Source organism: Camelus bactrianus, chromosome 17 (genome assembly GCF_048773025.1).
Source record: "Camelus bactrianus isolate YW-2024 breed Bactrian camel chromosome 17, ASM4877302v1, whole genome shotgun sequence".
Classification (NCBI taxonomy): Eukaryota; Metazoa; Chordata; class Mammalia; order Artiodactyla; family Camelidae; genus Camelus; species Camelus bactrianus.
In genome coordinates this window covers 18,698,710-18,712,777 of record NC_133555.1, presented here as the reverse complement: position 1 = coordinate 18,712,777, position 14,068 = coordinate 18,698,710, and the positions used below count along the sequence as shown (strand labels likewise).

Sequence of the window (14,068 nt, the reverse complement as noted above, 5' to 3'; positions counted from 1 at the left end):
CATCTCATCACAAAGAATGAGAGCCTTGCCATCTGCACCCTAGTCCCACTACCTCTTTGACCTTATCTCCTACTCCTCTGCCCATTGATTACTCCAGCTGCAGTGGCTTCCTTGCTGTTCCTCCAACATACCAGGCATCCTACTGCCTCAGGACCTTTGCACATACTACCTCCCTGGAATGCTCTTTGCCCAGTTATCTACATTGCTTCCTCCCGCAGCTGCTTTCAATCCTGACTGAGATGCGACCTCAGTGAGGACTGCCCTGACCCTCTACCCAAATGGGTCAGACTCCACCTCACCCCAGAGTTCCACAACCCTTCTTCCTGCTTTGGTTTTATCCATCCAACATATCAATATATGGCACACAGTATGTTACTTGTTTATGTTGTTTAACATCTGTCTCCTCTACCTTCAGAACGCAGGGTCCAAGAGGGCAAGGACTTTCTTCTGCTCTTTCCACTGCTGTGTGCCCAGAATCTGGAGTATAATTGTACACAGTAACCCTTCAATCAGTGTTGACTCAGTGAGTGTGTGAATAAATGGAGGGCTATGGATGTGGTACTGGAAGCCCTGTAATCTTTAAGGAAGTCCCTTAGATAGCATCTGACTTTCTTCACATTAAAAAATGGGAACTTTAATGTCGCTTTTGTATGGATTAAGCAACATCACATTTCTGAAAGCACCCTATAACAAACCGCTAAATAACTGTATTCAACAGTGAGCCACTCAATTTTTATCACTGAGAGCTACCAGACTGCCCCTGAAAAAGTAAGCATATGACATTCAGACACAGAAAATCCCGAAAACAGTCCGGTATTCAAATAAGAAGATATAAAAAGATTTATTCCAAAGCCACACCCAAAAATGTACAGTGAAATGTATCTCTTTCAAAGACTGAATAAAAAGAGCAATCTTTACATTTTAAATTTATAATAATTTGAATACCTTTTGTTCCCATAAAAAAATCTGATAAAAACAAATTCCATTAAGTGTCTACCATATTCTCTTGTTGCTACAAAACGTATTCTCTCTTTAAATGCGAAATATGCAAATATATTTTATGAGGAAATTGTTCTCAATGTCTGAAATTCTCGATCATCTCTAGAATCACACTGCCACATGCTTCTTAAAATGAGGTAAGAAGATAAACATTGAAACTTCCTTTTTCAGATGTTTACGTCTCTCTGACTGAAAGGGCAACATGGGCTAGACAATTCCTTTCACAGGAACTATCTTCTCAGAGGTGACTCCGTACTCTGGACAGAGAACAGCAGTAACACTGCCCCCTTCAAAATTCATACGTTCTAAGTCTTTCTAAACAATTTTAAGATCGCAGATCAAAGCTATTTCTACAGTGATTCACTATCCCCTTTACAGATATTTAATAAATATTCCTGAACTCTAGAAGACTGTCTATAATCCTTTAAAGCAGGAGTCAGCTATCTGTAAAGGTCCAGATAATAAATATTTTATGTTTCTCGGGTCACTTCTCTGTTGCATTTTTTTTCCCCACAATTCTAAAACATTTTTTAAAAAAATCTTAGCTCTGCTGTGCTTTGTTAAACCCTCTACTTAAAAAAAATATAAGTCATTAGTCTCTGTATTAGACTACTCAAGTGTTAAGAAAATGTAAACGTCACATTCTGCAGTAAAACCAAGCCATTGTTTCTCAACACTAAACTGAGAAGTCCATAAACAGGGAGAAACGAATCCCATTCAAAGAGTGGGACTGCTTTTCAGATACACTTTTTAATTAACGCACTCTCCTATGGCTTCTCATTCATTCTGAATTGGATAATTCACATGTCTCTACTCCCTTTTTTTTTTTTTTTGGTCTTTACTTTTTTTTTAATAGGGAAAAAATTTCCTTCTTGTGGTTAATCTGAAGTTTGCAAAAATCAAAGACTGGAATAGTTCCACGCTAAAACATGTCGATGCAGACACACTGGAATCTGCAGTTACAAATACGTGCGCAATGAAACCACCGTTTGATATAAGAATCCTCTCCATGACTGAGAAGGAACCAGCGGAAAGCAGCTAGAAGGTATAAAAACAGTCCTACAGAACGTTCTCATTTGTTTTTTACCATATGTGGTTGTTACATTTGGGGAAAACATGATCTGCATATGAAACATGTGAATGTGAATTAACGTGACACACACTGTATTCAGGTCCCTGATGCACATCACCTAGTACTCACTAAAAAGATACAGCAGAGAATTCAGTGGGAGTTAGTTTGGACTCTGACAGAGGAAAACAGACCTGTATAGAACACTGATCCCTAGAGCTTGGTACTGAGAACCACAATCATGTGTGTTGGCATGTTTTCCTTTTTTACCACAAACAGCGCTATGAACAAATCGTAGCAAATAAGTAAGTTGTCGTGAATTTACCCAAATACGTTGGAAGCCCCTAGAATTACCATCCCATGGTATTCAATAAAAACATTTACAAATTCTAAAGCTAAGATGGTTGCAAACTTTGGTATCCCTAAGAAGAAGGCTCAACTACACATGCGAGCTCAAGCCCAATTTCTGAACTATAGAAAGTTCTCAGTGCAAAAACAGTATCTTGATAAACAGCAATAACACAAAAATCACATGAAACAGTTAAAGACTATAAAACACGTAAATAATATCCTGAAGGCATGTTTTGGTATTTAAAAAAGGGTAATTAGGGACTAGGAAATAACAGGCTGCTTTACTGACTTAACTGTGAGGTGAGTCTGGATGGGGGACTGTGCAAACACTCCCTTTTTTCAAAAAGCTTCAACACATTTACAGCTCATCACGTCTTTTCTTAAACGGCCACTTTGGGTGCTGTAGGACATGGTCTGCAGCCTGCAGGACAAGGTCCATAAATTCTTCTACATCGAAAGAGTAGTTGGTAAACTTTGGATGCTCCCCCAGAGTTGGGTGGTGGCCCTGCAGAAACAGAGCAAAAGACAAGTTTGTAAGCCACTGAGCACATGGTTTTCTAAACCAGAAGAAAATTATTTTACTTTGGCCAAAGCAACTATTTTAATTTATGCTCTATACCCGAGTTTGACAAATTTTTTCAGTCAAGGGCCAGATAATATGTATTTTCAGCTCTGGGGACCACATAGTCTTCACCAAAACTATCTAAACCTGCCGCTGAAGTGCACAAGCAGCTATCAACAACACGCCAACAGAGGAGTAGGACTGTGTCCCAATAAAACTTTATTTATAAAAACAAGTGGTGGGCCACATTTGGCCCACAGGTCTATAGTTAACCAATCCCTCCTCTAAGTAACTTACTAGTTCTCTCTAGGCCCAAATTTCAAAAAGTTGTCTTCTCAACATGAAGACAGTAATTAATTTCCCCTTTCCCCCAGTTTGCAAACATAAAATACAAGTCATGATTCCAGATGAGAACAGTTTACCTTTGGATTGAAGTTCAGTGTTAGTTTGTCATATTAGACACTTCAAACCAATTTAAATGCAACACAAGGTGAGTTTGGTCATTGAACTTTACCTTATCTTGAGGAAAGACTTTATTCTGCCTTCGCCAAGTGATATAATGGACGCCTCGCAGCCTGGCCAGGTCCAAGTAACAGCGCTCATCTTCACAATTGTACCTAGAGACACAAGGACTTTTGCCTGGGATTTTTGGCCAATCAACCACTCTTTGGGGGGAAAAATGCATGTCCCAAATTTGTTCTTGCAAAAGGTTTTATAAACAGTAAACAAAACCGAGAGACTATGTTTAAAATATTCCCATAACTAGATTACCTTAGCTTTCAAAAAGCAGAATAGATCAAGGAATGGAGGGAACTCCCTTACTAGGCCTAGAACTGGACATTATCCCTTAACACCCCCCGTGTCTGTACATGTGAATGTGGCCTTGGGGTAGGTAACCCAGCATCCAAAGCAGGGACTGATCCCAGGTCCGCTGAACTCCAAGGCCTGAGATTTCTCAGTTACATTTCTTTCCTTCCCTCCTTCCTTCCCTGGGAGAAATGAAAAACTGAAATAGAATCCACAACAATCTGGCTATTTCTCCAACATACATATTTTTTTAAACGTATCTTCAGGGTGTTGGAAGTTCATGAGAACTTTTTTCTAAATTTCCCATTTAAATGCCAAGTCAGGGTCATTTTTAAAGTGCAACCATAAAATCAAGATATTTAGATGCAAGGGAAGGGGATCGGGTAACAGTAACTGCTATTAGTATGCAGAGTAGAATTATTAAGGGAGAGAAGGCCATGTCTCCATAATCAACCAATGAGGTAAAGGAACACTCTGGAAAAATTACTTTCACCTTGAGGCCTCAGTTTCCCTGTGTATGTGGCGGTGAGCGCTAGGCAAAGTGGTCAGTTTACAGTTTGGAGCTGTGTTCTTCATGAGATGTAGAGGTACTCAAACTCTCCTTTTTTTAAATTGTAGCAGAAAACACAGGACATAAAATTTACCATCTGAACCATTTTTACATGTACAGATCAGCAGTAAGTACATTCTCATGGTTGTGTAACCAGAACTCGTTCCGCTTGCAAAACAGAAACTCTAACGCTGCTACACACTAAGTCCCTAGTGTCTCCTCCCTGCAGTTCCTGGCAACGCCATTCAACTTCTATCTATGAATCTGATGACTCCAGGGGCCTCACGGAAGTGAAATCACAGAATTCATGCTTTCGAGAGGAGTTTATTTCACTTAACATAATGTCCTCCAGATTCATCCCTGTCACAGCACGTGACAGGACTTCTTTCTTTTTTAACACTGAATAATATTCCATTGGATGTTTTGGACACACACACATCTGTCCATTCAACAGTCAATGGACAAGTGGATTGCTTCCACCTCTTGGCTACTACGAATAATACTGCCATGAACATGGGTGTACAACACACAGGGTCCCTTTTAACACAATAATTACACTGACTGCAGAGAGACGCTTGCAGCATGAGAGGCACATAGGAATGCACTCAGAGGAAGGAAACCACAGATTCGCACCTCCCGCATCGTGCTGAGATCGGGGAGGAAGGGGATATTTGCTTGCCCGTGCGGTAGCAGGCTGCAAACTTCACATTTTTAGTTTTAGGTCCTTTTTTCTTTCTAGATGCCTATATGATGTGACTTCTTTGTCATGATTAACTATTACGCCTTTGGACGCTCTGAATGAAAGCCTCAGTGTGCATCAAAAGCATCATCCGCTGCTTCAAAGTAAAACTGTCCCCAAACACTTACAGTTCGAACACAGCAGCCCAGTCTGGAAGGAAAAGTAAATGGGTAAGACCAGCCCCATGCATTCCAATAAATATGTCTGTGTTATGCGTGATCCTTAGCTGGTCTAAAAACCCAAGCTCCCTGTGAATATAAAGAACAAAAGAAAGAAGGAGAGGAGAGTGTAAGTATTAAGTTGAGGAAGCTCATGACTCAAGGTAACAAAGTTTATACAAGTGTCTTTGCCAACTTAAATCACATTCCACCATGGGTTTTTTTTTCCTTCCAATTTCAAGCCTACTCCAGTAATTAACAACGTTACTACTTAATAACATTTTTTCTAAGTTAAGCTCACCTTTTTTTAACTTACATGTTCTTATTTTAAAAGGAAAATTTTATACCTGTCTTCAGTGGAAAACAGTGACATACGATGTAAACAAAAGTATAAAAATAGACATAATCACACTGAAAAGCATGATTCCAATCTAGGTATGTAACAGTGTGAGGCAAAGCTCTGAGCCTGAGGCTCGCTCTCTCTTGATGAAAAAGTGAAATTATGCAAGCTTTAAAGAGATGTTATGGGATATTAGCACCAAATTGAAAACTCTTTCCTTTAAGATCATACAAGATTTTTTTTTTAAATAAAATAAACTCTTCCCCGCATGATTTGAGTTATTCAACTGCCATCTGGGTACCCCTAAAATTATCTCGGATGCCAGGAGGGCATTTTCCTGCCTCTGCAACGGATGAATCCACAATTTTATGCACATTGGGACTGTAAAGTGGTCTCTGAATTCAACATTAAAAGATGTGCAAACTCTGGACCAAAAATCAGTGCCAAAAAAGTTCACTGACAAGTGAGGCTTAGAAGACAGACTGGAGTGAGGATAACATTCTGAACAAACATAATGGAATTAATCTCCCAGTCTCGCTCACCCAAAGTGAAAAGAAAATAAATGACCAAGAGCAGTTTGCATTTAAGAAGGGAAAACAAATTCCCTCTTAGTCAGCATCTTCTCTTTAAACAGCTTCCTCTCACAGCAGGACAGAAACCCCACACCCCACACAGAGAAAGGAAGACAAAGGCACCACGTGGGTGTCGCATGAGTTTCTCCCCTAGTTTCTCCAGGAATGCCAACAGTTTCTCCAGGAATTTTAACCCAGTGAGGGGCGGATGAGCGTTCGTCCAGGTGACCACACCCCTGCAGGTACCATCCATGGGAAATGCCTGAAGATCAGGACTCACAAACCTCCGTGCTGTTATGTCACTACTGTGCCCCCTAGACTGGCAAGGTCCTAAACTTTACTGTCATTCTCCCTTCATGTGGGAAATCCCTATGGATCCTTAAAAGCCAGTCCATGACAGAGCCTCAGGTGCCCTCCTGGGTTCTCTGAGCCTGATGCCCGGCCCTCTTCTTGCCTCCACTGAGGGTGGTCACCACGGCGCAGTGTGACCTGTCAAACAGGAATGGCTTCGGCTACCTCACAAGACTCTCAGAAGAGGGAGATGAGACAAAGCAAGTAGAGCATGACAGTGAGTCACCATAACAGGAGTTGTTCTTGTAACTGTCATTTATTTGCATTCAGGGTCTGAAGTTCTCAGGACAGGAGCCGTGCGGCATCCAAAACTGCACTTGTGCCGCGAAGCCTGGGGACAGGCTCAGGGTGGGTACCAGGTATGCTTGGTCACACGAATGAACAAATGCACGATGAATGAAGAGCAGAACTCCAGTGCTGACCAACAGGCTGGAACCCAGCTGTATTAGGCACCCTTATGCAGGTACATGTAGACCTTTCTTTTCAACACAGAAAAAAATTGTTCCTCGTGTTAAATTTGGAAAACAAGACTATGCTTGTGGGTAGGCGAAGGAGAGAGGGAAAAGTTTTAATTTTCCTTTTGCGCTTTTCTACAGCGCTTGACTTTTTCAACCAGGAAAAAGTCCCTTTACAGCATCACTGTTTGGTGTCAACAGGGGTTACCCGGACAGTAACCAACAGGCAGATTCTGTCTTTCTATGCTTTCTTTTTGTGTCAGAATTTTAAAAGAGACGCAAATATTTGGTAAGATTTTTTGAAACCTCATATTATTCTACGAACCTCAAATTATTCTCGTATAAATAATCTTAGGTCAGAAGTTTAAACCTGGAAACTAGCAGGGCAAATGAGGCCTACATTTTTTTTAAATTCGGAATTAGTTGCTGACTTTTAAAAATTCAGAAATTTTGACAGAGAAGGACAAATATCACATGACATCACTTATATGTGCAATCTTAAAAAATAATACAACGAACTTATTTACAAAACAGAAATCGACTCACAGACACAGAAAACAAACTTATGGTTATCAAAGAGGAAAAGGAGGTGAGGGATAAATTAGGAGCCTGGGATTAACAGAAACACATTACTATATATAAAATAGATAATCAACAAGGCCCCACAGGGAACTCTACTCAATATCTCATAATAACCTATAATGGAAAAGAATCTGAAAAAGAATATGTATATATATACACATTTCCCACTGAATCACTTTACTGTACACACAAAACTAACACAACATTGTAAATTAACTATATTTCAGTAAAAAATTTTTAATTCAGAAAGTTCAAGTGAAAATCAAGATTCATGACTTCTCAAAAAATGGGATGGTGTCACAAGCTGGAGCGCCCCTGCCCCCTGCGCCTGGGGTCCTCACCTGCCCATTTCTCTTCGTTCACTGATGGTGCCTGCCTGTCCCTTCCAAGCCTACAAATGCCAACAGCTCCTACTCGAACAGTCCTTCCTAACCCCTAGTAACTCATCCAAGCAGAAGAGGACACTGTCTGCCCAAGGATGGGTTCTTACTTACTTATACTTGTAATCGACAATCTGGACCTCAAATGTAGATACTGTTTTCAGTGCGTTAACAAGCTGGGGAAAAAAACCAGAAACATTTAGAATTTCTTTGCCATCCTTCTCTTCTGTTTTACTTACCTTTGAGTACTCAAATTTCTTATTTTTCACATAAAATGCTTTTCAAGCCTTAAGTATCATTTAAGTCTATTGTTTTAACCCTTAACTGATTTCAACTGCAGGCTCCACCCCCTGCATTTTAGGGCAGACACTTTACCCCCCCCTGAAATTGCACTGGGTGGTTACGAGGCTGAAAGGAGAAAAGTCACGGAGCAAAGCGCTCAGCACAGAGGCACACCGACTGTCGGCTCCTGTAACCACCACGTGCCGCATAGTCCCTCAGATTTCATCAGATACTCATTGGGCACCTACTTTGTTCCAGAATTTTCTTCCTATCCATTATGTCATTTCAGACAAACCTGAGTGCTTTGGAAGCTCATCCACTGAAAATACTAAGTTCTTGGCAGAAAGCTATTTTCAACATTTCTACACAGAGAAAAATCATTCTTTTAGCAAACAGAAAGCAACTAAGCACGATGAATCAATCACCAAAAACATCGCCATGGCTCTCTATGCCCCTCGCGATTAAGTCATCTTAAGCCAACACTGGGGATCACTGTTCCTCAAAAATTTTTACACGTAGATTCCATTGCTATGTGGCACTCGTGGCATACGCTGGACAAGCTATGGTAAGGGAGGCATCACTGACTGTGCATTTAAATTGTGCTGGCATTTCTAACTGCTTCAGGTGTACGTCACTTAATACTCTTAAAAATCATACCACAGAAGTACCATTATTATCCGCATTTTACAGATGATATAATGAACGCTCAGACAAGTTCCATAACGTTCCCAGGATCTCCTGCCTAGCAAATGGCAGAGCCAAAATTAAATCTAGGTCATCTGATCCCAGAACGTGTGTTCTTAGCCAGTGCACTCCACTCTCCTGCTTATAAAAAGAAACATGCAGTGGCCAAAATCCAACCTCCTCCTTGTTACACACGCACACGCGCAAACACACACACTCATAAAATGAAAGTTTCTCTCACTAGACGGTCCCTGGACTCCTACAGAGACACTGCTTATATCAAGGAGCTGAGGAGTGAGGACAGATGATGAGAATCCCATTTTCCAGGGGAGAATTAATCAGATGGCACGAGAGCCGCTCTTGTAATCAGATGGGCCCATAGAAGAGGAATCATGTGTCTCTGAGGGTCCTGTGGGAAGTGTACTTTTTTTTCACAATTTCTAGTCATACCAGAGAGCTGGCCATGTCCGTTCTGGCACGATTATTCCAACCCTGAGGTTGGGCAGGACTGCATACATCATCGTTTAATGAGGGCATCTGGGTTTTGTTATCTATGCACAAGTCAAGGGAAGGGAAAAGGTGATTTCTTCTCTGTGTGGTAGCTGCCCTTCCAAGTGATGCCAATCCTGGGAGAAAAGCAGCCAGCTGGGCACTCTTTGGCTCAGAGTTGGAGCCAGAATTCCCAAACTCCACCTTTGGCTAAGAGCATCTGGGCAATCTGTGGGACCAGATCTGAAAAGGCCAATGGCTGCAGTGCAGCACCCCCTGGTGCCACCTTTCTATTGGATCTCTTTCCAGCAGCTGATGCTGTCCCTTCGCCTGCCCCTTCCCAGTGGATCCAAAACCAAGGTGGCTCAGCCTCCTCTAAGGTCTGGCTGTGTTAGAGCAGGGAAGCGCTCTGCCGAAGAAGCAGGCTCAGACCCTGACTCCCTGCGCTGACCCGCCATTACTCTGCACACTGGCTGGGCGGCCTTGGCCATGTGTTTTAACCTCTGAGCCTCAGTGTCCTTGTCTAGAACAGAGAATGAAATACCTCAGTTACAGGTTTGCTGGGGGAGCTGGAGGACATGTATGGGGAGCACACAGCAATATACCTGGCACATAAGTGTACTCAACACATGTTACCTCTGCCAACAGGGACTACTGATCTGCCTGGTTATGAGGCCTCCCATCCGTCTACCCCAACATTGCACCACTTGATACATTTTTATTTCCTGGTCTTTAAAACACACATGCACACACTGCTCATTTCTTCCACCCACATAGCTTACAATCAATCAATGCCTCACAACACCGCATGTTCATGCCCTCCCTAATCCATGTGTCTCCAGAAGAGATGCTAATCACACAATTCTGATCACCCTGTTAGGTGCCCAGATTAACATTCTACCCCTCAAACCCTGTCCCTCACCTCCCTCTTACTGTAAGTTTCCCCATCTCAATGCCACTGAACTGCTCTAGCCAATTGCCTGGGAGTCCACACTTTATTCTCAGCACCCCTCCTGGCCTTCCCTGATGCCCTGACTGTACATCCCGCAGTAAGTGCCCCAGGCTCCACGTTATACCTTGAAACCATTTGTTCTGTCATCCCTACCATCATCGCCTTCATCTAAATTCCTACCGGGGCCACACGCTCTTAATCAATCTGCCTGCTCCTCCTCTTGCAGTCACAGTGATTTAAAAATAACTAAGTCAGGTCATGTCTCTCCCTGTGTATTTGTTTTCTATTTGCTTTTAGGACAAATTAGGACAAACTTAGCACCTAAAAACAACACAATTTATCCCCTTACGGTTCTGTAGGATAGAAGTCAGATACAGTGAGAGAGAAGTCTCACTGGGATGAAATCAAGACGTAGGCAGGGCTCTATTCCTGGAGTCTCTAGGGGAGAATTGTGGCCTTTCCCGGCTTCCAGAAGCCATCCATCCACATTAGAATACATCTTACTATTGCAAGGACATCTTCCAGTCATGCTGCTGGAGAGGCCTTCCATGGTGATCTTATTGAGATTAAGTACAATTTATGAATTGACACTGTTGAAATGAGTCAAGAGAGCCTAAGAAGGGAACAGCTTCTAAGACACATATGTAAAGGAGGGACACTTTTCCAACTGAATCTGCTGCTGGATACCACAGGATGGCCAAGCTCCATCAACCATCTCCAAAAGATACTCTCCCACTTTTTTCTGCGGCTAGTTTGTCCAGAGACAGAATGTCTGGCCATCCATGGCAGCAAAGGCAGGACTCAGAGACAATTTTTGTCTCTGTTTCCACTCTGAGTTGGTGCGCATGAACATTTACAGGAAGGTAAAGCTCCTTTGGCAATGGATGGTTTGATGATTTCCAGGAGAAATCCAACAAATGAACTGGGCAGAGCTACTAAACTTTTCTAAAAGCAAATAATATGAAGTCAAAGCGGAAAAAAGAAATCACATCAGGCACAGAAAGTTAAATTCAATATATGATATTAAAAATGCATACCAAAAACTAACCTCATTTTGGTTTAGTATTTTCCGGTATTCTGTGCTCCGTGCAAGAATAGTGACTCGAACTTTTCCATCCTGTGAAAAGGCAAAATAATACTGTAAAGGCTTGGACAAATGAACATCTGAACCTAAAATGTGATTTTTCACAAAGAAATGAAACTCAGTAAGTTTCATCTTTATGGGACTCATTTTTTCAGCCTGATTCCTTCACAGGTCTCCCAGGGAATGAAAATGTCCCCACTTCACGCACAGAAGGCAAAACCTGTTCATTACGCTACTCCCGTCTGGTTGGGTGGGTAGATTTGGGGCAGAGGCTGTGTGGGGCTAGGTCGGGGTCTGGAGGAGGATGGGGAGATACAGAGAAAGGAAAAAGGAAAGAAAGGAGACACATTCTTCCGCCACCTCTTGGTTTATCTTTCCTAGTCTGTTGAACTCTGATTTCAGATCACTCTCGGTAAGAAAACGTTAACCCAGAAAACAGTCTGCTGATTATCTCCCTTTTCTGCAAAGCTGGTACTGATGTTTACTAGGGGTGAAAAGTCAAGCCCACCTCAGAACCCACAATCTATTCATTACCTTGGGTCCCTCTTGGGTGATGTTCAGTCTGTGTAGTACATGCTGGGAAAATGCTCTAAACAATCCCGTGTTTTGACAGCCAGATATCTAAAATTAAAAAAAGTTTTTCATATTATAATGAATAATTTCTGTATTACTATTTAAGACGCTCTCAAGTTATATATAAATGTTATCTTAAAGTCCATCAAATATAAATTCTATGAATATGAATGTTAACAACAGATGACATGCTCACCAGAGGGGTATTATAGAACAGCCCATATCTCATCCGGGGGAGTAAGGAAAAAATAGCTTCTTTAAAACATACCTAAGAATGAAGAGATTTTAAAAGGTAAGAGAATACAACTTGCACATTTCACATCAAAACAGCACTTATAATTACAGGAAAAAATTTTAAACTAATCTCTATTTTGCATTAAACTATTTTGAATAGCAAATTATTTCACTCAAGTGACATTCATATTTTTGGAAAAGCTACAGGAAAAAGTTTTAAAAGCTACATGGTTAATAAGAATGATGATTCCAGTTATAAGAAAAGAAACGAAGAAGTCAGAAATCAATGGTAATAGCTCACGGAAACCCAGATTAAACATTTATTTGATGACTGAGGCATCTGTAATGACAGTTATTTACAGACATTTCAGTGAAGTTTCCAGTACCCTTTTGGAATCGTAAGTTTTCAAATGTATAACATCATAATCAGTAAACGCTTTCCACGTGTCGGAGAACAGGTCACCGTATCCGTAGGTGCTCTGAAAGTGGAAACAAAGTAAATTAGGGAATTAACAGGATAAATGTGGCTTTTCAAAAATGCAACAAAATACCTGAATTAGCTTGTTAGTGTTAAGAAATAACGATCCAAAACAAGCTAATAAAACCCTCAGAAGAAAAATGGATTTTCGTCTTGGGCCTGAGCAAGTCCCTAAGTTGACGTAATAGAAATCAGAAGTAATCATCACAATTATAATCTTAGTCTGCTGAAAGTGTTATGTCTCTTTTTATTCTCATGTCTTTGAAATTGCAGTTGTGGAGTTTTTCTTCCTGTGAATTTTCTATCCAATTCACAGCTACACACAACACATATATTCTCCACCTTCTGCACACATTCTAAGATACTCAGGGAGCAAAACCCGTCAGGGGAGACAGAATATGCTTTGGGGAAGAAATTTCAGAGCAAGAAAGTGCCCTGAAAGTTTTAACGTTAAAAATATAACGAATGTAACTCTAGGAAAGGATCTTCCTACTGACGACTGAGTAACACGTGGTAATTCTCAATTAACGTTAATAATAACAGTAACAATAATGCTAATACTGCTACTAACAATAGAATCTTGCATACTTCCTACAGCCCAAGCACTGTTCCAAGAACTTGACATTATTAACACATTAAATCACCCCACAAAGTTAATGAGCGAGGGAATAGTGTTACCCCCATTTCACAGATGAGGAAACAGAGACACAAATTTAATTTGCCTAAACTGTAGAGCTGGTGCATCTGCAGCACTGGGATTAAATCCAGTCTGTCTGATTCCAGACCCCATGCTTGTAACCTCTATAAAGCAGCTGCCTCTCGATGGGAACTAGTTCTCTCTGGTACATTTACCAAACGCATTTCATTTTTGAAGAGTAGAAATTAATTACGTGCTCCATCAGCTAAAGGAAGGAAGTTGATTTATTCTGAAATGGTAAAACTTAGATTGAAAAATTCAGCCCAAAGAAATAAGAAATATGTATTATAGGGTTACATTCAAGGTCTACAGTTGGTTGTACATTATGTTCATGTCTTTTTATCTGCACAGCATTCTTTTTGTCATATTTTGAAAATTTTATGTTGCACATATTAGAGCTATTTCAAAGTTATTGAGAACTGTTAGAAGTGGTGATAAAAAATAAAAATTCTTTCCTTCCATGTTTCTCCAGGGCTGTTCTAATAACGGCCCTTCTCAACATCATCAAAAATTCAAAATGTCCCTGTTCTGGCTCAATAATAAATAAAGGGCAATTAAAAGAAGTGATTCTAGACAGTTTCCTGAGATAAAATACTTCAGATAAAATAAGATACCTTTGAAAGGAAAATTTAATAATAAAACATAGTAACCCTGACTGGTCCCTTTTCAGAAAAATCATA

The 14,068-nt window shown here is 40.8% G+C and overlaps 1 protein-coding gene across 3 annotated transcripts in view; it reads right to left on the bottom strand.

Moving 5' to 3' along the window:
* Positions 1-816: 816 nt before the first annotated feature.
* Positions 817-14,068, bottom strand: part of EOGT (EGF domain specific O-linked N-acetylglucosamine transferase) — a 31,836-nt gene continuing 18,584 nt past the window's right edge. For all 3 annotated transcript variants that reach the window (XM_074344494.1, XM_074344493.1, XM_010951955.3), the window contains 8 exons: positions 12,600-12,692; positions 12,176-12,247; positions 11,941-12,027; positions 11,371-11,439; positions 8,030-8,091; positions 5,206-5,325; positions 3,496-3,598; positions 817-2,924 (listed from right to left, as the gene is read on the bottom strand). In XM_074344494.1, coding sequence (XP_074200595.1) covers positions 2,778-2,924; positions 3,496-3,598; positions 5,206-5,325; positions 8,030-8,091; positions 11,371-11,439; positions 11,941-12,027; positions 12,176-12,247; positions 12,600-12,692 — 753 coding nt within the window. In that variant the 3' untranslated portion in view covers positions 817-2,777. The remainder of the gene's footprint in view (positions 2,925-3,495; positions 3,599-5,205; positions 5,326-8,029; positions 8,092-11,370; positions 11,440-11,940; positions 12,028-12,175; positions 12,248-12,599; positions 12,693-14,068) is intronic.